Source organism: Dipodomys merriami, unplaced genomic scaffold (assembly GCF_024711535.1).
Source record: "Dipodomys merriami isolate MVZ:Mamm:240054 unplaced genomic scaffold, mDipMer1.0.p SCAF_354, whole genome shotgun sequence".
In the NCBI taxonomy this organism is placed as follows: Eukaryota; Metazoa; Chordata; class Mammalia; order Rodentia; family Heteromyidae; genus Dipodomys; species Dipodomys merriami.
Window position 1 is genome coordinate 116,129 of NW_027205093.1, and position 22,636 is coordinate 138,764.

The window sequence follows — 22,636 nt, forward strand, 5'->3', positions numbered from 1 at the left end:
CTCATGCTGGTGTTTTGTAAGGTGTGGAGGTGCTTTGGAGAAGGAGAAAGAGCCGGGCTTGGTTTCAGTGAGGTCTGTTGCTCACTAACTTTATAACCTTGAATTTTCCTTTTTCTCCCTCAGCCTCATTGTGCTCCTCTTAAGTTAGAAATAGGAATGCTGGCATTTCCTTGCTCCAGGGCCCTTTAGCATCCAATGTACAAGGCACATTATAAATCATAGCTGTATGTTTACTTAGTTTGTTGAGGGTGTGAATAGGAACATTGGAGGACCAATTGTGACCTGTATCTCTTTCTCCCTTTGCTTCTCTGTTCCTGCAGGTAGATGGGCAGGTGGTGGCACTGCTGGTGCAGAATCTGGAACGCCTGGATGAGTCTGTGCGGGAGGAGGCAGATGGAGTCCACAATACCTTGGGTGAGTAACAGGTGCTTGTACTGAGCTTAGTACTCCTGGGCTGAACGTGGTGTTTCTTCCTTTCCCTTCTTGCCTAAGCCAGTCAACAGCTGGAGTATTTTCTTTCCTTCTGCTCTGAAACTGCCTTTTCAGAAATGAAGACCTGTGTGTACATTTCATATAACTGCAGCTTTGGCTTGGCTTGTAGGTAATAAAAGCAGAAATCCACAAAGTAGGTAACCTTTCAAGACAAAATGCGCTGCCTGCTAGATTTTATCAGGCCTCTGCCTCCAAAGTTAGGATGAAATCCATTCAGGATTCCATCCATTCCTGTCCTTTGGAAAGTACATATTTAAAAAGTTTAAATCATTTTCTGTTAGCTTCTCTTACCAGTTTTCTTCAGAGAAATTGCAAACTTTTGTGCAACAATAAACCTTTCAGGAAAGGGCTTTTTTTGTGTGCAAAAGAGTCAGTGTACCTTTCCCTTCTTATATATAGGTCTATGTAAATTCAAGTTGGAATTACTGCAACTATGTATTTGCAATTATATATCCCTACTAACTTGGCTGCCCTTGTGTCTATGCTTGTTAACTGGATTCCTCTGCAGTGTTTCCCCTCTTCTTTCTTTCCTTAATCTCCCCAGTGTTCCCCTTTGCACAGTTGCTGAAGCATTAGCCTTTTTAAAATTGTACTTTGGGGTAGTCTTCTTTATCACTAGCCACTGTCTTATAAAACCAGAGGAGACATATCTATAAGCAGAGCTCAAGAAATGAATGAGGCCCAGTGGAAGCAGAAATTTTGATGAGATTAGATTTCCTTTCTGCTCCTTTGTGCTTACTAGATTTCTCTTGTCATTCTAGCCTCTCCTCAGTGAGGATTATCACCAAGAAGGGAGAGGGGGATGGGCACCTAGGGAGCAAGGAAGGAGAAAGCACAGCACTCTATGATTGGGAGTTGGCTGTAGTCAAGAGCCAGAATTTGGCATTGCCATCTGTTAACCTAATGCTGTATTTTGTGGATTACACAGTTTTATCAAGGGAGGAAGGAGGAAGAAAAATAGAGGATGAATAATTTTGAAATACATATTGAAAGAAGATGAATACAATTGAAATAACTTGTTTACAACTATGAAAATAGAACGCTGAAACTTGTTGAAATTGACTTGGGAAGGAGGGAAGAGGTGAAGAGAATGATAGAAGGGATGAGATTGATCAAAATATATTGTAAACGTGTGGAAATATCACAGTGAAATACCTCTCTGTATAACTAACATCAGCCAATTTTTTTTTTAAGTTTATCAAAAGTCTTAGCTGACTTAATAAAAAGGCCTGCTCTAGTAGAAAAAGCACCAGCCTGGAAGTCTGCAGAGATCTGTCTGTGCCAGCTTGGGCACCTTCCATAGCTCAGAGTCATCCCTGTCTCCGTTATTGAGTGCCGAGTGTTTTGTCAGTCTGTGGTAGTCACTAGGTAGATTTTGATGATTAGTCATTGTTAATTTATAGGAATTAGAATGATGAGAAGGTCCAGTAGAGAAAGGAAAGATAATAAATACCAGGTGACAAATGGTAGAGTAAGAGTCAGTGAAAAGCACTGTGGGAATAACAAGGAAGGGTCTCCAAATTGTCCCATGGGAACTGGTGCCAACTGGAGTGAAATTAGCACAGTAGCTCATGCCTATAATTCCATCTTTTTGGGAGCTAGAGATAAAGAAGATCATGATTCAAGGACAACATGAGCAAAAAAATTACCCAGGTCCCATCTTAGCCAACAAACCAGGTTTAGTACCTGTGGTCTTAGCTAAATAAGAGTCAGAGGTAGGAAGATCACAGTCAGGAGCCAGCTCTTGGCAAACCAAAACCAATCCAAAACAAAACCAAACAAAGAAACTAAGAAACCTTATCCAAAAAATAAAGTTCAAAAGGACTGTTCAAGTGTTAGAATGCTAGTGTGAAGCTGTGAGATCAAACCCCCAGTAGCATTAAAAGGAGGAGGAGGAGGAAGAAGAAGAAGAGGAGGGAGGAAGAGGAGAAAGGAAGAAAAGGAGGAGGAGGAAGAGAAGGAGGAGGAAGAAGGGGAAACCAGCAAGAGAAGGAGCAAAGTAGCCCAAGAAAGTTAGACCTCTACTGCGGCAGTGGTCATGGAGTGGTGGGAAATGGACCTGGAAAAGTAGGTTTGTCCAAAATTTAGAAGATTTTGTAAACCATAGTAAGAAGATTAGTTTTCTTTCTACCAGTCAACAGGAAGCCACCAAAAGTTTAAGCAGAAGAATAAGACAAAGGTGCCAGAGATTCAAGTGAATGATTACTTTCCTTTGGAAGTATGAAAATAGTCATTTCTCCCTCAAAGTATTCCCAGTGTGTTCTGGGCATTGTGCTTAGGGAACATATAACTGTGTTTGCTTTGTGAGTTATATATATTCTTAAGGTGGGAACAAAAGGGGCCCAGAAGGAATGAGAAGCATTTATTTATTAAAGACGATAAATGATTTAATTGTCTCATTTTTGGTATTGTAGTCATATAAGCTTTTTTTTTGCCTCCTAATTTTAATTTTTCTGTTAAACAGTTCATTGGCTTTCACAGGAGATAGCAGGGCTCCCTAGTACCTGGTGGCTACTTCTGCCGGCGTGGCATTTGCCCCATGTGCGCAGTTGTTTTGTTCATATAGAAGAACATGCCTGCTTCTCTGGCATTGTCCTTTGTCCACATAATTCCAAAGAATAGAAAATGGATGAATCAGAAAGAAAAGCTGAATTCCCCATGCCCTAGTTTTCCCTGCCGTTTCTGCCTAGGCTGCCATCTCTTTGGTTACTGGGCTCTGAGACTGTGGACTAAGTGGAGCCCTCCTAGGCTGTATTCTGCTCTAGTGTTGATCTCTAGTAGCATAGAAAACCTCTTGCTGAATCCCTTTTGTGAATTCTTTTATTTTCAGTTATGATTTTTACTTGTAACATAACTTGAAGTAAACCCACAGCAACCCCCTGGTTATTCTATAAATGACAGCACAGCATCTGGCTGGGAGGAATACAGGGAGAGGGGAAATGCCTGTCATGGGAAGCAAGCTGATTGCAGATGGAAGCAAAGTTGCCCTCCCCTGTGACTAGTGTCTGTCTCCCTTTAGCTATTGTAGAGAACATGGCTGAGTTCCGGCCCGAGGTGTGTACGGAGGCTGCCCAGCAGGGGCTTCTGCAGTGGCTATTGAAGAGGCTGAAGGTGAGTGTGGCTTTGTGGCACTTTTGCTATCTTTTCTCTGGGCATGGTTGTTCCCAGTTGATAGAGATTGTGGGTCTCTAGATACAGGATGTAGTAGGAAGTTTTCTAGTACCTCTTACCCTTTTCTATAGCCTCCTTTCCTTCTTAAAGGATCCCTTCTAGTTCCACTTTCCAGCTGCTGTTGACAATATTTAATGTACTTTCAGACATTTTCTGTATATAGAAGAGTGTGATGTGGTATGTATGTTTCACAAACAAAATCATGTTTTCTTATGCACATTGCTTTTTCACTGAAAATGGGTGCCTGATATTTTACAGATAATAAAAATGAATTTAACCCTTTCCATTTCTATGGTTTTGCCTACTATAAATGGTACAATCATCATATACACACTATAAGTGATATGTCTGTATCCTGATATACTCTTGCACATTTTTCTTAGCTTGTCAGTCCAAAAAGTCCTAGAACTCATGACAGGCACTGGTGGCTCATGCCTGTAATCATAGCTAGTCAGGAGGCTGAGATCTGAGGATCATGATTTGAACCCAGCCTAAGGTAGTATATGCCCTATAATTCCTGGCCTCTGACAACCTATCCCTCATTCCTACTTACTTGATATTGGTTCCCATTAATTCTCTCTCTCTCTCTCTCTCTCTCTCTCTCTCTCTCTCTCTCTCTCTCTCTCTCTCTCTCTCTCTCTCCTCCCCCCCTCTCTCATATCAGTCATGGGGCTTGAACTCTGGGCCTGGGCGCTGTCCCTGAGCTCTTCAGCTCAAGGTGAGCGCTCTACCACTTGAGCCACAGTGCCATTCCAGGTTTTCTGGTGGTTAATTGGAGATAAGAGTCTCACGGACTTTCCTCCCCAGGCTGGCTTTGAACCGTGATCCTCAGATTTCAGCCTCCTGAATAACTAGGATTACAGGCGTGAGCCACCAGCACCCGGCTCCCATTAGTTCTCATACAACTCATACAACATAGCTCATACAACTACTCAAGGTTACTGAGCCTAGCCCAACATTTACCATTAGGGGGTATGGGCACATTTGCCTGGTAGAGCTCAATGCACTGAACCCATGCAAGCCTACTTTTCCCCTTCCTACGTCCCTTTCCTTTCAGTCTAGCACATAGTACATCATTAACTCATGCTGCTATCTTTGCGATTTGCTCTTGACCTCCTCTCCAGAGTCTGGATAACTGCAGGAGTTTCCCTGTGTGGCTCCCTTCACATATCCCTGACTTAGTTTCTTCTTTTCTCAATATTTAAAATACTTTTATTCTCCAAAGCCTGGGACTGAGGTGAGGGATAGAGGAGAGGAAATCAGACACCAAGTTAAGAGGATTGGGTAATAGGGTAATAGGAAAGTAGATAATAGGAACCTCATTTGTTGGTGGAGGTGCCATGTGTTAAGGCCCTTACCTTAAAATATATAAAATAATCCAGTAGTATTCAGCTCTGTGAAGTCAAGACAAAGTTTCCTCACTTACTTGGGACTTACTACTGATTTAAGAATCCTCCATCAAACCTCTGTCCTTTGAAAGGTATTGGAATCTGCAGTTTTCGTCGTCGTCTTCTTTGAACTGGTTACATAGAAAGAGAAATTGAAACCTCTGGGTGTTTAGCTTGGATTCCATTACCCTTATGACAGTAATAAAGAGGTCCATTTGGTATTTTAGCACACTATTGACTCATGCCTTACAGGCACAGTGTTTATGTAATCCTCTGGGCATAAACAGCTATGTTGCTGTCTCTAAAACAGTTTTTCAAGGGTTCAGGGTATTTAAACATTAAAATGCTATTTGGTTATTTTACTAGTAAGCAAGTTCTCTTAGAAAAACCATGTGCTGCCCAGAACATTAAGGGAAGTACTTCCTTAAGGAAATCCTACTTAAGGCTGAGGCCAACAAGAAGGCGTGTCTGTAAAACTGATGCTTTGCTCTTGTTCTTTGGTCTGAGGAGGCACTTTTAACCTTCACCTCTTGACTATCATGTGGACTCTGATTCTGACTTCCTTATGAACTATGACACTGTCCCTTGTCTGGCCTTGTCCCTTGTCCAGTCTGTTTTCTCATTTAAAATAATGAGTATCCTTACCTAGGTACCAGTGGCTCAGGCCTGTAATCCTAGCTATTCAGGAGGCTGAACTCGGAGGATTATAGTCCAAAGCAAGCCAGGACAGAGTCGCTGAGACTCTTAGCTCCAAATAACAACCTCCCACCCTGCCCACCCTCCCCCAAAAAATCTAGAAGTGAAGCTGAGACTAAAAGTGGTAGAATGCTAGCCTTGAGCAGAAAAGGTCAAGTACAGTGCCCTGAGTTGAGGCCTCAAGACAGGCACTGTGTGTGTGTGTGTGTGTGTGTGTGTGTGTGTGTGTGTGTGTGTGTGTGTGTGTGTGTGTGTGTGTGTGTGTGTGTGTGTGTGTGTGTGTGTGTGTGTGTGTGTGTGTGTGTAAAAACAATAAAAGCCATTTATGACAGACCAATAGCCAATATTATACTTAATGGGGAAAAGCTACAACCAATTCTCCTAAAATCAGGAACAAGGCAAGGATGCCCACTGTCTCCACTCCTCTTCAATATAGTCCTAGAACCCTTAGCCAGAGCAATAAGGCAAGAAAAAGACATTAAAGGGATCCGCATAGGGAAAAAAGAAGTTAAACTATCCCTTTTTGCAGACGACATGATACTATACCTCCACGATCCCAAAAACTCCATCCCCAAACTCTTAGAAATCATAAATCACTTCGGCAAAATAGCAGGATACAAAATAAACCCACAAAAATCAGTTGCCTTCCTATACACTGATAATGTACAGGAAGAGAGGGAAATAAAAGGAGCAACCCCATTCACAATAACCTCCCGAAAAATAAAATATTTAGGAATTAACCTAACCAAAGATGTAAAAGAACTATTTAATGAGAACTATAAAAAGTTAAAGAAAGAAATTGCAGAAGACACTAGGAAATGGAAAGACCTCCCATGCTCCTGGATAGGCCGACTTAATATAGTAAAGATGGTAATACTTCCAAAACTAATATACAAATTCAACGCAATTCCTATTAAAATCCCAATGACGTACATCACTGAAATACAGAAAACAGTCCAAAAATTCATATGGAACAACAAAAGACCTAGAATAGCCAAAACAATTCTAGGGGATAAAGACAATATGGGAGGGCTATCCATGCCGAACTTCAAACTCTACTACAGAGCTGTAATAACAAAGACAGCATGGTACTGGCACAAAAACAGACCCGAAGACCAATGGAACAGAATAGAAGATCCAGAAATAAATCCACAGGCCTACAGCCAGCTGATATTCGACAAAGGAGCCAAAGACATACAATGGAAGAAACACAGCCTCTTCAACCGCTGGTGCTGGGAAAACTGGGCAGCCACATGTAGAAAACTAAAAGTGGACCCCAGCCTATCGCCATGCACCAACATCAACTCAAAATGGATTAAAGACCTTAACATTAAACCTGAATCTCTGAAACTACTGCAGGACAGAGTAGGAGAGACACTTGAACTAATAGGCACAGGAAGGAACTTCCTGAACAGAGTCCCAGGGTCACAACAAATTGGAGAGAGACTCGACAAATGGGACTACCTTAAAATAAAAAGCTTCTGCACAGATAAAGCTATCGCAACCAAGCTAGAAAGACAACCAACTAATTGGGAAAAAATATTTACCAGCAATATATCAGACAAGGGGTTAACATCCTGTATATACAGGGAACTCAAGAAACTAATCCCTCCCAAACCTAACAAACCAATTACTAAATGGGCAAGTGAACTAAAGAGGGACTTCTCAAATGAAGAAATAAAAATGGCAAAGAAACACATGAGGAAATGTTCATCATCCCTGGTGGTGAAGGAAATGCAAATAAAGACAACCCTGAGATAACCTTACCCCAGTCAGAATGTCCCACATCCACAAATCAGCCAACGACAAATGCTGGAGGGGATGTGGAGAACGAGGAACGCTATTACACTGCTGGTGGGAATGTACACTCATACAACCACTTTGGAAAGCAATCTGGAGGGTCCTTAGAAAGCTAAAGATTGACCTCCCTTACGACCCAGTCATACCACTTCTAGGCATCTACCCTGAACAACAGGAACCAATATACAAGGACACGTGCACCTCTATGTTTATTGCAGCACTGTTCGCAATAGCTAGGATATGGAAACAACCTAGATGCCCCACCACAGATGAATGGATCCAAAAATTGTGGTATCTATACACAATGGAATATTATGCAGCCATTAGAAATGACAAAATAATGGCATTTGCAGGGAAATGGATGGAGCTAGAAGGAATCATGTTGAGCGAGGTAAGCCAAGAACGAAGAGACAAACAGTACATGGTCTCCCTGATAAGTGGATGATAAATCCAAAATGTTAGGTGATATGACAAAACTAACAGGACTTAAGAAACAAAGAACTCCCACTCATCTGGTTGAACCACTACCAAATATCCCCATGCTGCTGATCACATATATGGTATATAACATGTGAGCACCGTTATATATTACAGACTGTGATAGACAATTTGCTCCAGGAAAGTTAGAATGAACTTGTGACTTTAAATGAGCATCATTATTCCACAATACTGTGAATTTCCGGAAATTAAGTAATCACTTAATCACAATCAAAAAAAAAAAAAAAAAAAAAGAACCTTGGGGAAGGGAGGGAGGGAGGAGATGGTAGGGGGAAAACAATGGAAGGGGTAACAATGTTCAAGAGGAAGTGTACTCATTACCTCACTCATATAACTGTAACCCTCTGTATAGTATCTTTACAATAAAAAAATTAAAAAAAAAAAAAGACCGGCACTGTGTGTGTGTGTGTGTGTGTACACATACATACACACATACATACATACATGCTACATGCATACATATATACAACGTCTTCCCCACCTTACCAGTTTTGAGAGGTTATTATGAAGACCACATGTATTGCTTTTCAAACTGTGAAGATCTCTATCATCATGGGTTTCAGCTGGAAGATTATACTAATATCATTATGGAACTTTGAAAACCTCAGATTCTCAGACTACACTCCAGGCCTACTGTCTCAGTCTCTGCTGTGGGTATATGTTAGAAACGTTTCCCATGTATAATTCTATTGTTCAGCCTCAGTTCCATCTACTGGTCTCTAGAAATGTGGATCCTCTTCTTACTCTTTCATATCTTGTGGACTGATGTGAAATGCCACTTACAGTTGCCATCCCCATTTAAGAAACTACCTTCAGTGATGCTACAGCTGCTATTTCATTGCCCACTTTTTCTGCCTACTTGTAGAGTCCTGGCCTGGCTCAGTCCAATCTTTTCACTTTCCAGTTGTAAAACATTGGCCTTGCTTACCTATTTTTTACCTATCTTCTGCAGAGATCTGTTCTGTCTTGACCTCTAGCTTTGTTCATGCTCTTCCTACCTTTACTAGGTGTGTATGTGAGTGTGTGTGTGTGTGCACACGCACAGTATGTGTGTTTTGTGTTTCTAAATTGGATACAACTTTTCAAGAGAAAGCTTAATGGCTTGGTGATATGTCTTAAGCATTAAAACACTTGCTTGAGGCACTGGGCTCAATCTTCAGAACTGAGAAATAAGCCAAGACGGAGCATAAGACACCCCAGATCCTTATGTAAGGGATGTAGCTTTAGTCATTTTTAGGACAGAAAAGAAATTTGTAAGTTCTGTTGCATTTATCTGCAACTAAAAGTAGCCAGGCACCCAGTGGCTAATGCCTTTAATCCTAGCTACGCAGGAGGCTGAGGTCTAAGGATCTCTATTCAAAGCCAGCCCAGGAAGGAAAGTCTGTGAGACTCTTATCTCTAGTTAAATACCTGCCCCTTCCAAAAAAGAAAAAAGAAAAAGAAAAAAAAAAAGCTGAAGCTGGAAGTAGAGCTGTGGAGCAAGTGATGGAGAGCACTAGCCTTGAGCAAAAAAGGCTAAGGGACAGCCCCCTGCCCCTAAGTTTAAGCCCTGGGACCAGCACACATGCCTGCACGCACGTGTGCAAGCACATGTGCACAAGCATGCACACACACACACATACATAATTACACACTAAAAGAACTAAAGATATTACCTGCCTTGTCTAAGCCCATGCAACAGAGATAGAGGTGAGTTAAAACCTGTGCCTCCAGCATTTCTTGTGTATTCTTTCCATAGCATTGCTTTGCCCCAGCTATCTTGCCCTCTCTCTTTTCCAAAAACCAGCCCATCCTTTTATTTTTTCTTCCTCTAATGTTTTTTTCATGCAAGTTAACAGTCTGGTTTCCAATGCTTACTAAAATTGCATGGCACCCTTTAGAGCACTTTTTCTTGATCTGTAAAATGGAAATAATTCCATCACCTAGCATACTTTCATATTACATGTGCTAATTTTTCTTTCTCCAAATATCCTTAAATTCCATAAAAACAAAGACTGGGTCTCTGCTGTATTTGCATCTCATTGCAGTTGCTTGCAAAATGTTCTCAGTGGCATCTCAGTGTTAACTGGCAACTTGTTCAAAAAAAAATGCAGATCATTGAGTCCCCTGAAGGTTCCCCAATTGTCAAATCTGAAGCTGGGGTCCAGCGTCCTATACAGTATTTTAATAATCCTTCCTGGTGAACATGAAGAATATAAGTAAAATCTTGAGGACCAAGGTGCCAGCATTTTTATGCCTAGGTTTCTGGATAAGAACTTGCTGTTTGATTATCTCACATTTCTTCAGTAATCCTTAAGCAGTTCTTGATGACAGACAGTTTAGACTTGGATTTCTCCATGTATACTGATAGTGCAGCAGTACATAGAGATTTCCAGGGATTTTACATCTACCAAATGAAACCTTACTAATTTGTTCTAATGAGGATAAAACCCATTTCAGATGATTGCATTAAACGGATTAGCAGGTAAGCAGATAACTTAGTGGGAGAGACACTCCACTGCATAACAGGTCATATTTTTAAATGGGGAATAGGAACTTGTTCGGATACTATATACTTTTGAAAATGACATCCAAACCAAATGTTTTACTTCTCTTTTCTGAAGAAACAAAATTAAGATTTGCAGTTAATGCTTTCGAGTAGCATATGAGTTAATGAGTAACAATTGGCTATTACACAACATGTACAACTGGCTGATGCAAAAGTCTTAGCCCCTAGTGACTAGAGGTTGTGATTTTGCAGGACCCAATCTGCTCTGACAGTTGTACAGGGTTGTACAACTGTCTGAACCTGCCTCGTGTGTTTCAGGGGCCAGAGGTGAGCTGCAGATATAACCTGCAGCTTCTGGCTGCGGGTGGTAGCATAATTGTTTTGTACTTTCCAAAAAGGCAGCAGCTTCACAAAAGGTGAAGTTTAATTTTATTCAAGGCTGTACATGCTGAGTACAAACCTATGCTTGACTCTGTAATTACCCTGACAGCTGAAAGATTTAGGATCACCAGGCTCCTGGATACAAAAGAGCCCTACAAGTTCCAAGTTCCACTGGTTTACTACTTTGCAAGTAAACCAACAGACCTGCTGAGTGAATTTTTCTTTTTTCTGGTTTTGACTGTCCTTTTGTTATTGGGAAGTTTGGTGTTTTGTAATCTCTGTTTGAGATTTAAAAGAAATAAAATATCTTTGGTAAGTTTTGTCTTTTGTCTAAGCATAGAAGATTATTCTCTTCCCCAATGACCTAGTTTCTTTTGTATCTTTTCCAACAGATTAAACTGTTATTGTCACCATCATTATTATGGCTGTGTTCCCCATCTCATAATTTCATAAATTAACTGCCCATTCCATGCAAAATGTTTCTCTAGATCTTGCATACATATTTCTAATCCTCATAAGCATCCCTGACAATAGCATACAGCTGTCCCTCATTTACGGATGAAGAAGAATTCTAGGATAGGGAAATAAATGCCTTGCCAAAATCCAGAGCCAGTGAGAGTTGGGCTAAGTTTCTCCAAAGTGGCCTCTTTCCAATGTGCTTCCAGCTGGCACTACACTCTGATTCTAAGGCAGTCCCTCCACTTTTTAAATCAAAATGCTTATACTTAAAGAGAAAGTGAAAAAAATGATTCATCACAATTTTGTCATAATTAGAAATTCCTTGAAATATGAGACAGCAAGAACTAGGGATTTGGGGGGTGGGGCAAGGAGCAAGTAATCCTCAGTAAAGGGGACTCAGCTGTTAGGGGCCAGTATTATGTTTATTTAATGGAGTTACTTCCTAAGGAAAATGTGACAGCATAGGAGACATTGGCTTAGAGAGGTACATTCATTTAACCAAGTTCATATCACTGATGAACAATTAGAGCTGAGATCTAACTCAGATATTTCTGAATCCACTTATCCTAGAAACCCGTAGCATGTACTGTGTGATTTTCCTATTTATTTCTCACACCTCTCCAAGGAAGTCTAAAATCTTTATTTCTATTTTACAAAGGGTCATAGGGTCTTGTAGCTGGCTCATGGTTCTCGCAGAATCTCAGTAATATTTGTTATTTTGGCAGAACTTACATTCAGCTTAAGGCCTTCTTCTTGCTAGGCAAGCACTTTACCATTTGAGCCTTACCTCGAGTCAACTTTTCAATAATTTTGTTTTTATAGCACTCCATGCCAAGAAGTACCTAAAAGTCCTGTTAAATAGTTATGTCCAAATAATGTGTACACTTAGTAGCTATTGAAAGAAAATGAGGTTTTATTTCATTCTTAAATATCACAGTTTTTTGTTTTTTTTTGTTTTTTACTAATGGTGCATTCACCTTTGGGTACTGTACAACTTTCCAACCTTGGCAAATGATTGAACACTGTCACCTTCTACTAATACTCATTCAGTTCCTCAACCACAGAAACCATCAAAAGTTCTCTTCACAAAGCTAGATGTCTGCAAAAGAAACCAACCTGAGCTAGTAGTACAGTGCTCTAGAGATGTCAGGTGTCCACTATGCTTTCAGCCTGCAATGAATTTAAGATGGCACCCTAGTTGCCTCATTGTATGGGTACAAACTTTGTGATACATAGGTAATATCGTGCTGAGGATTCTTTCAGTGTCCTTTTATTTCTTGTATTCTATTGTGACTACTTCATAAAATTAACTTGAATTCCATGTAGTATTTTCAAATGCTGTAATAGTGGACAGGGTTCAGAATTAATTCATCATTGTTTGCTGCTATACTTAATTGTGTGTCTTGAATATAACAAGTGCCCACTAATATTTATGGAAAGGGATAGAAAAACTCTCATCTACTACTTGGAGTTTATAAAATCCAGTGAAGGACAAGAGGCATTGGGAGTACAGAAAGACTCTTGCAGTAGTGGCCAGGTGTCTGTAGGCTCTTTTAGTTATTATCTTGTTTCAAAGAAGAGCCCTAGTTCCTTATAAAGTTGCAGAAGACTTGGTATGACTAAAATAATTTAAAATATAATAGCAGTGCTAGGGACTTAAAATTTTGTGTAGCTTTATTTAACAAATAGAGATATCTACCCGTTGCTTTCCACCTTTGTGGTTTGATTTTTGCAGAACCATCTTTGTTAAGGGGAAATAACACCATAGATTACATTTAAGCTCCAGGTGTAACATGGATTTCTTGAAAGAAGGTCTCCAGCTTGACTCAGGAGCCATACCATGCAGTCAGCATGTCTAAGACCTTGCATGTATATGTCTTTTTAGCCTCAGATGAGTCAGACCTGGCCAACCTCCTGAAATTCTGTGGGCTACATTTTGACTTGATGAGGAAGGACGTGCACAGAAAACTGAAAGGGTGCTGGATGTTGCTTGATTAGGCAGTGCTTTTCCTTCTTTAGCACAAAATCAATATCGAAAAGGAACTGTGAGTGGCATGAAGGTGATGGAAGTGTTAGCTCCAAGATAAACATTTTCCCTGTCCTTTGCAGGTACAAAAATTATTTGTCATTTCAAAAACCCAGATACATAGCAAAGGCTGCTGCTGATTAACAGGCCTTGTCCAGGTATCTGGGAACTGTAAATAAAAACACATCCATGAGACTTGCGCTCTCCCCCGCCCCCCCCCCGCACCTTTGTCCAAGGGGCATTGTTAATGGTGAGATACTTAAGTCTCACTGCTACTGAAGCAACAGTGTGGATGGCCATGAAAGATAGACTGTGTAGTAGATGCATCCCCACTGAATCTCCACATAGCAGAACACACAGCAGGGAAGGAATTGTGGGTAGTAATTTAGGTGTTAAAATATTAACACATTTTTGCATATTTAATGTGGTTTCCTTTTTAAATAGTAGGCAGATTATGGCATATAAGCAAAAAGGTTTATGATTTCAAATTAAATTTTAAGCATTAAAAAATCCAAATGGAGCCACTTTGTTATATATTCAGCTAATCTAAGCAAGAAATTGCTTTCATTTCAACTTTTCTGATCATGCATCAGCTAATTTACAGCATAGTTTTATGGCAATAACTTATGAATGAAGCTTCAGGAGTCTTAATCTTAAGTTCACAACTTTGTATTGTTTATCCTAGATTCATATAGTCTCTGAACTCAAAATGAGGTATCTGAGAAGCTTCATGGGAGAGGAAACATGTATGACCTAAACAGTAGGAATGGGAGAGCCATTGTGTCTGCCTGCCATTTCCTACATAGTACTTAGATCTGGTCTCCTGAGAGGCAGACTTTTTTTTTTTTTTTTTTTTGCCCTTAACCTGTCTTTTCCCTAGCTTCTTCTCTTCTCTAACTTGTGAGAAATTTGTCCTAACAAGACCCCTAATAGTTTTCTCTTTTCTCTTATTTCCCCACAGGCAAAGATGCCTTTCGATGCCAACAAACTGTATTGCAGTGAAGTGCTGGCCATATTGCTCCAGGACAATGATGGTGAGGCTCCCTCTCAGTATTGATATTCTGTTAGGATAGGAGCTCAGCTTGTTTCAGATCATGACAGCAAGCTCTCTTGCCTTTGGCATCCCCTTGCTTCCCCTCTCACTCTCTGTGCAGCTTTTGTACTCTGTCAGGCTGTATTGATTTTGTTTGCTGATGTATCCGTGTTAGACGGCTGTAAAATCTGACAGTTAGCTTCATTTTTTTCCTTCCTCTTTTTTTTCCCCCTCTTTTAGAAAACAGGGAATTGCTTGGAGAGCTGGATGGAATCGATGTGCTTCTTCAGCAGTTATCCGTGAGTAATTCTTATGCTTTCTGTCTGCCATGAAGATGCATGGCCTGCTTTAAATGAGAGGTGGGGCTGGAAACTGTGGCAAGGATACCTACACCACATGATGGGAGCCAAAGGGAGCATGGGGCAGGTTGGTGATTACCTCCCTTGGATATTTTGTCTCCATTTTTTAGTCCTTGGTCCTGACCAGATATCACTGTGACCTTTTTATGGTCTTTCCTTGTCTCCTGATAGGACCTTCCCAGTCCTAACGACATGTGCTCTACTTACTTGTGTTTCCTTGGCCAAGTTACTCTCATTTAGCCCGCTCCCAGCATTATTCACCTCCTTTCCTTTCAGTCTGCCACTGAAATGGAGTGTGTTTATGTAGGATCCAGATAAGCTCAGGAAGAACAAGTCCCAGTACCCTGGGCTGGAGGTCACAAAGGACAATGGAGAAAGTCAGGGCACAGGATGCAGCAGTGAGAAAATGGAAGCTGCCATTTGCTCTCTGAAAGAATTGTAAATCCTGTTGAAATGTTATTGTGTTGGCATTGTGAAAAATATGGTTAAGGTTTTAACAAACCTCATCTGTGTTATTCCACAAACAGGAGTAAAAATAAATCATTTGGGTAAAATCTTAAAATGTGTTGAGTGTCTGACACGTCAGTGTACATACAGCTTCCATTTTATTGCCAGCAGCCTGAGTGGCTTGGCCTCCACCCCAAAAACAGAGCTTTGAAATGTGTAGCTGTTTCCAGTTCTGGGAAAGTACGTAGTCCTTTTCTTGCAAGATTATTGATAGGCTCCTGGTAGCCTGTATGGGTATGCATACACTCTGGAAAGGCTTTCCTGCTGCCTGCCATTCATCTGTGGCAAAGACAGAACTCCTACGTTATGCCTTTCCCTTAACTTGGGGCCCCTTACTCCAGTGTGAGATTATGGTTATCTCTAGATGGGGGAAAGTTGATAAGGTTGGGTTGTGCCAGTGTAAGGTTTTGGGGGTAACTGGCAGAATTATTTCCTGACATAAATAGTGGCTTCAGGGGTGCTGGCTGTAATTGTTTAATTGTATATCTTTTAATGGAGTTTTCTATTTCAACTATATTTTATAGTAAAAAACTTTGGGGGGTGTATTTTGAGGGTTTTTTTGTTTTTTTTTTTAAGAAAATATGCCTCCTTGGAACTGTCATTCATTTGGACCACTCGGTGGTCTCAGCTGAGTATTTATGTTTTTCCATGAACTACTATCTATTCATTGAATATGAGTGGATCAGAGTGGGAACTGATGAGAGTTTTGTTTGGTAAGCTTCTGATTTCTCACTCGTGGGGTTATCATGACAGACAAGCCTTGGAAATTGTTGACTAGTGGCTGATGAAAGGGCATTCTCTTACGGAACTGTGTGTTTCGCTGTCTTTTCTTGGCAGGTGTTTAAAAGACACAATCCCAGCACAGCTGAGGAGCAGGAGATGATGGAGAATCTGTTTGATTCCCTCTGTTCCTGTCTGATGCTCAGTTCCAACCGCGAGCGCTTCCTGAAGGGTGAGGGCCTTCAGCTGATGAACCTCATGCTCAGGTATGTCTTTGAGCCCCGGGTTCATCCATCATTTTTGCCTGGATTTAAGAACATATATCAGTAGTCTTTTATCGTCTCGAATGTCACAATTGTACAGAATAGTATTCATTTGTAGATGTATTATATAAATATTTGTGGATTTTTTATTTTTATTTATTTCCTTTGATCATCATGGGTCTTGAACTCTGGGGCTGGGTGCTGTCCCTGAACCTTTTTGTTCAAGGCTAGCACTCTTCTGCGTTGAACCACAGTGCCACTTCTGGTTTTCAGGTGGTTAATTGGAGATAAGAGTCTCATGGATTTTCCTGCCTGGGCTGGGTTTGAACCATGATCCTCAGATCTCAGCCTTCTGAGTAGCTAGGATTACAGGGGTGAGCCATCAGCGCCTGGCTTTTGTAGATATTTTTATCATTAGTATTGTTGAATAAAAGTCTATTTTAATCTGCTTGTTCCCATCTCTACACTTTTTTTCAGTAGATCCTCCATAGACCTATCTATGCCATGTTTGTCTATATTTTTGTATTGTCAGCAAAATATTCATATTTTGCATTTATGCATAGCAGACTGAATTGTTATATGCTGTGTGCCTAAGCCTGAAGAATATAAAAACATGTAAGATAGTCCTAGAAATTTGGTTTATAGTACTTATATATCTTTTTATACATTCTACCTTTAAAGTTGATATTCTGCTTAGCTTCTTAGTTATCACACAGAATCCTTTTAAAGCTAGAAACAAAAGAGGAAAATAGTTTCCATTAATAACTTTTTTTTTTTAAAGAAATCTGGCTAGGAAGAGTAGAAAAGTAGGTTGACAATAACCAGAGTGTGATAAAGAGTTGAGGGACCAATTTTTTTTTCACTTGAAAGACTGGAATAATATTTGTAATACACTAGTTGTAATACTGCAATCATTATGATTATTCTTTATAAAATTGAGCCAGAGCCTGCCATTTCAAAATTTTATTCATACACAGTATGAAATTCTGTTGAAATAAGGATACTTATTTAATTTTTTCATAAATTTAACATATATTAAGTATGATTTAAACTATAGATGTACTTTTCATCTAGTTTTTTTTTTTTTAGTTGCCATCAATAAGAAATTTACTTATTTTTTTAAAAATCCAAATGCTAGGGGCTGGGAAGGTGGCTCAGTGGTAGAGTGCTTGCCTTGCATGCATGAGGCCCTGGGTTCAATTCCTCAGCACCACATAAACAAAAAGAAAAAAGCCGGAAGTGGCGCTGTGGCTTAAGTGGTAGAGCGCTAGCCTTGAGCTGAAGAGCTGAGGGACAGCGCCCAGGCCCAGAGTTCAGGCCCCACGACTGGACCCAAAAAAAAAAAAAAAAAAAAAAAAAATCCAAATGCTGGCATTGTCCAGAAAAAATTAACAGATTTATAATTGTTATAAAGTTGAACTGCTGAAACATTTTTGACTTGCATTAATGCTTTATATCCCCACAGTTATATTAAAAATTCACACACAAATGAAAATGGAAAAACTGCCAATACCTGATTTCTGTCCCCTATTTTTCCACTGGCAATCATATACTTAGGTACCTTTTGACCCCATGGGAAAAAAAATCTAACATTCAGAACTACTGATAACAAGAAAAGGGGGGGGGGATGAAATGCCTCCCATTTTAGTGAATTCTTAAGCACGTTCTCCACGTATGCGGCGTGTTAGCTGGATATCTTTTGGCATAATTGTCACAGGTTTGGCATGGATAGCACACAGATTGGTATCTTCAGAAAGGCCAACGAGATAGGCCTCACTCGCCTCCTGCAAAGCACCAATAGCTGCGCTCTGGAAGCGGAGATCTGTTTTGAAGTCCTGAGCAATTTCTCGCACCAGAAGCTGGAAAGGGAGCTTGCGAATCAGAAGTTCTGTGGACTTCTGGTAGCGTCTAATTTCACGGAGCGCCACAGTACCAGGCCTGTAGCGGTGCGGCTTCTTCACCCCTCCGGTGGAGGGCGCGCGCTCTTGCGTGCGGCCTTGGTCGCCAGCTGCTTCCTGGGCGCCTTGCCCCCCCGGTGGACTTGCGGGCAGTCTGCTTGGTGCGAGCCATGGCCGAGCGGCCTCAAACCCCCCCCCCTTCTCCTTCGGCTGAAGCTCGGCGAACGAGAGGCGGCGCTGGCGCGGCAGCGGCTGCGAACACAATTGAAAGATGGCTCTAGTTTGTTTGTTTTTTTAAACAACATTTGAGGCCCACCACACATAATTATCTATTATTATGTTTCTTTTTGGACATACCATGCTATTTTCCAAATTGTGACATATTCTCTAAGAGTTCAGTAACTACGTAAGGTATTTTGAGGGACACAGCTTAGTTAGTATTCTATTGTTGATACTAAGGCTCTTCCTAATGGTTTGCTATCATAACAAACTTGATAATGACCATTTGTGTACCTGAAATAAGTTTAGGATTATTGAGGTATTTATTTCTGAAAATTTTTTCTTTATAAGACTTGCAGAAGGTTGGAAGGACTTTTTTCTATCTAGTCCCTAGCAGATCTTGGATTGATTAAAAAAATCTTCCTTTAAGAAATTGTTTTAACGTGCAGAGATGGATTTGGAAAATTGCTTAGAGACCTTTACTGTTTAGCTGATTCTAGCTACTTTCCTTTCTTATTTGTTTATCTTCTTTGGCCTTCTAATTGCCTGTCCTTTTGTTGAAATGACCCATCTTCTCAAGCAAACAGCATGTAGGAAGGCACGTTTGGCTTTTTGGATCTTCTCACCTTAAACTACACTCTGCAGGGACTTTCCCCTAAGCTTCTTAAAGGTCTAAACTGCCAATGTGTTTGGATGGATGAGTACAGCTATGAAGTGATGAATTCCTGTAGCATATGGCTTGGTAATGTGTACCAGTGGGGAGCTGAATAAATAACCAGAAATATGGATTATTCAAACAGGAATGCTGAGTTTCTGGGAGGCTAATTAAAGAAGAGCTCCAAAAAGACTAGACACTGTACCTTTCTAGGATCACGTCACTTTTCATTTGTGAATGCTGATGTTGCTGCTGGATTTCTTTCTTTTGCATTAATTATCTATATTAGCAGATTCAGCATTTCCTTTTGTCTCTTTTCCGTGCTCTTTGTTCTGAATTGTTTTTCTTCTTCAGACTCCCAAATGGAAAATTTAAGTGGGAATGAATTTTCCCTTGACTTTATGTACCCTTTCTGATTTAGTAAGAACTGCTAATTTGCTGTCCATCCAGAGGGTGTCCATTCAAGATTGGGAAGCTGTAACCTGAGAGGTCAGGAAGATGTCTTTGGTTCCAATTGCCCCTAACTACAGATTTTTACTTGGAGAGGTTTATGTTGATAAGGGGAGGGCTTTGGAGCTGAGGTTAAAAAGCATGTTTTCACTTACAAGCTCTAGATATTTGGTGAGTTATTTTAACCTTTCTGACTCTCCAACCCCTAGCCTTTTCATCTGAAAAATGAGAACAATAATGCTGAATCTGTGGTGATTTCTCCCTCTTTTTGCACTATATAAAGCAGAACAGTTCTGCAGCTACCAAAACATTGATAAGACTCTAATTTGAAACATTAAATATTGTTGACGTTATATGTTAACTGTTAGCCTTATACAGAGTGGACAAGGCAGGAGTCTGCCTTTAAGAAGGTCAAAGGATGAGGGGGAGTAGGGGGAGTTGGGAGGGCAGGGATGGTAAGGGGAAACCAAGGAGGCAACAATACTTGATAAGAAATGTACTCATTACCTTGTTCACATAATTGTACAGTATTTTCACAATAAAAAAACTTATTTAAAAAAAAGCTTAAAGGTTAGTAAAAGAGGCAAATATTAAATAATTATAATTTAATGAGATAACTACTAAGAGGAACAGTTTTGCATTTATGTGCCCAGTGGATATTCCTTTAATTTTTTACTATTGATGAAGAAATGTCATAATTTATACACAGTCTCTCACACTTTCACATTCATCAGCCTACATACATACCAGTTTGATGTTTTTATCAACTTTGTTGGGACATCATTTATGTACAGTAAAATGCACCTGTTTAAAGTTTGCAACTTAATTTTAGCAATTATGTTTCCATTTACAGTGAAGAACTGCAACAGCAGTGTCCATGTTAAAAGAAGCAAAATTAATTTTAGTAATGTTTTAGTCTGCCCAGTATATCAGAAATAATCATTTCCTCACCTATCCCATAAAGTTCTATATTCTTTTTTTTGCTAAATCTTTGAAATTTAATGTGCATTTTACATTTTATCTAAACTCACTTGACTAGTGGCTACCTATTTGACAGTACATAACAAGATTACAACACAGATCACTTTTAATCATCCCCAAAATTCTCTTGATGCATGTTGCTATCCTATCCATCCATCCATCCATCCAGATCCAAGCAACTACTCTCTCTAGAATTTTCTGGAAGTGGAGCTACACAGTATATTTTTTCCTATAGCTTACTTGACTCAACTGATTGTTTTGGTTTAGATCTATCAAATGGATGCTTTCTCATCATGCCTACTAAATCTCCACATTCTAGTATGTCAGTTTATTTGTTGTTGTTTGAACATTTGAGTTGTTTTCCAGCGTTTTGTCGTAAAGAATAAAGCTGCTAAAAGTCTTTGTATAAACATATGCTTTCATTTCTCTTGGAAAAATAACCTGGGAGTAGAATGAGTGAGTCATATTGTAAGTATGTTTACTGTTAGAAACTACCAAGCTGGGGGCTGGGGATTAGCTCAGTGCAGAGGACCCTGAAAGAGAAACAGAGACAGAGACAGATACACACAACCAGGCAGTTTTCCAAGATGATTGTGTCATTGTATCTTCCCACAGCAAACTGAAAAGTCTAATTATTTCACAGCCTGACCAATAATTGATCTTGTCAGGCTTTAGTTTTAGCCATTTGAGTATATTGTGATTTTAATTTGTATTTATCTGAAGAATAATGATTGAAGATCTTTTCTTATGAATAATGACCTATCATATTTTTTTTGCTAAAATCTGTTTAACTCTTGTGCATTTTTTTAGTTTGAGTTTTAAATGTTCTTTATTCTAAATGCAAATATTTATCAGACTCCTTACCTGACTTACATAACTGTAACCCCTCTGTACATCACATTTATAATAACAATTTTAAAAAAATTTAAGTTAGAAAACTCCCCACATCCAACAATGGGAAACTGCCTAAATAAATGATAAAGCAGCCAAAAAAAAAAAAAATAGTCAGATACATGCTTTGGAAATATTTTCTTCTGCTGGCCTGTGTTTTGCCTTTTATTTCTTAACTATATCTTTTAAAGAGCAAAAGCTTTACTTTGAAGTCCAATGAATACAATTATCATTTTTTTCTCTTATTGTCTCTTCTGAGTGCTGGTTTACAGGTGTATGTCACCATGCTCATCAATTTCTTCTTATATAACTAGTTTCTAGAATAATTTATAAACTGTGCATGCTTAAAAAAAGTCTCAAAAGTGTCTGTTTTGTTTCTTTCAGAAATGATCATTTATAAGTCTACAATCATTTTAGCTTAATTTTATATATGATATGAGGCATGTAATGAAATTTGTTAGTTTTAACTTACTTAGTTTTGCATATGTCAGACATCAGTTTGGCACCACTTATTCCAAATCCAATGTATGTTCCATTAAATTATCTCTATACCTTTGTATAAAATTAATTAATTTATATATATATATAGGCCTATTTCTGTACCTTGTGATTCCATTGATTGATGTGTTTATCATTTTGCTAGTAACACATTATATTTACTATTATAGCATAATAGAGCTAAAGAAGCTAAATCTTGAAATCAGACAGTATTAGTCTTTTATGACTTTGTTCATCTTTTTCAAAATTGTTGCTAACTACTCTAATTCTCTAGTTCCATTATCTTTCCTTATAAAATTTAACATCAGCCTGTTAGTCAAAATTCCTGCTGGGGTTTTGATTGTGACTGTATTCAATCTGTATGTCATTTTAGAAAGTAATTCTGTTTTCCAATCCATGAATATGGTATATTACTTCACTCATTTAGGTCTTTGGTTGCTTTCATTAATGTTCTAATTTTCAAAAATACTTGATGGTTTATGTGTTTCTAGACATTTTGATTTCATAAAGCCTGCAAGTTTTGTACTATGATTCTTTTTACTTTCTGCCCTTTAAGTCTCTCATAATTTCTCATGTTTTTTGTGTACATTCATCTTTTCACCTCAGACTTATTAGACATGATTGGAATTGTTTCTAAGGTTTTTTTGTGGTTTGTGTTGTTGTGTAACTATTTGTTTAGAGAGAGTATCTTTTTTTTCTTTTCTTTTTTGGTGCCAATCCTAGGATTCCAGCTAAGGGTCTGAGCCCTGTCCCTGAGCTTTTT

General features: G+C 39.3%; 1 protein-coding gene and 1 pseudogene across 1 annotated transcript in view; one reads left to right on the top strand and one right to left on the bottom strand.

Annotated features, from left to right (window-relative positions):
• Ctnnbl1 (catenin beta like 1) overlaps window positions 1-22,636 on the top strand; it is a 161,645-nt gene that overhangs the window by 68,175 nt on the left and 70,834 nt on the right. The window contains exons 6-10 of the mRNA XM_069988321.1: window positions 321-414; window positions 3,512-3,603; window positions 14,361-14,433; window positions 14,673-14,731; window positions 16,136-16,284. Coding sequence (XP_069844422.1) covers window positions 321-414; window positions 3,512-3,603; window positions 14,361-14,433; window positions 14,673-14,731; window positions 16,136-16,284 — 467 coding nt within the window. The remainder of the gene's footprint in view (window positions 1-320; window positions 415-3,511; window positions 3,604-14,360; window positions 14,434-14,672; window positions 14,732-16,135; window positions 16,285-22,636) is intronic.
• LOC138804055 (histone H3.3A-like) lies at window positions 17,926-18,351 on the bottom strand (annotated as a pseudogene).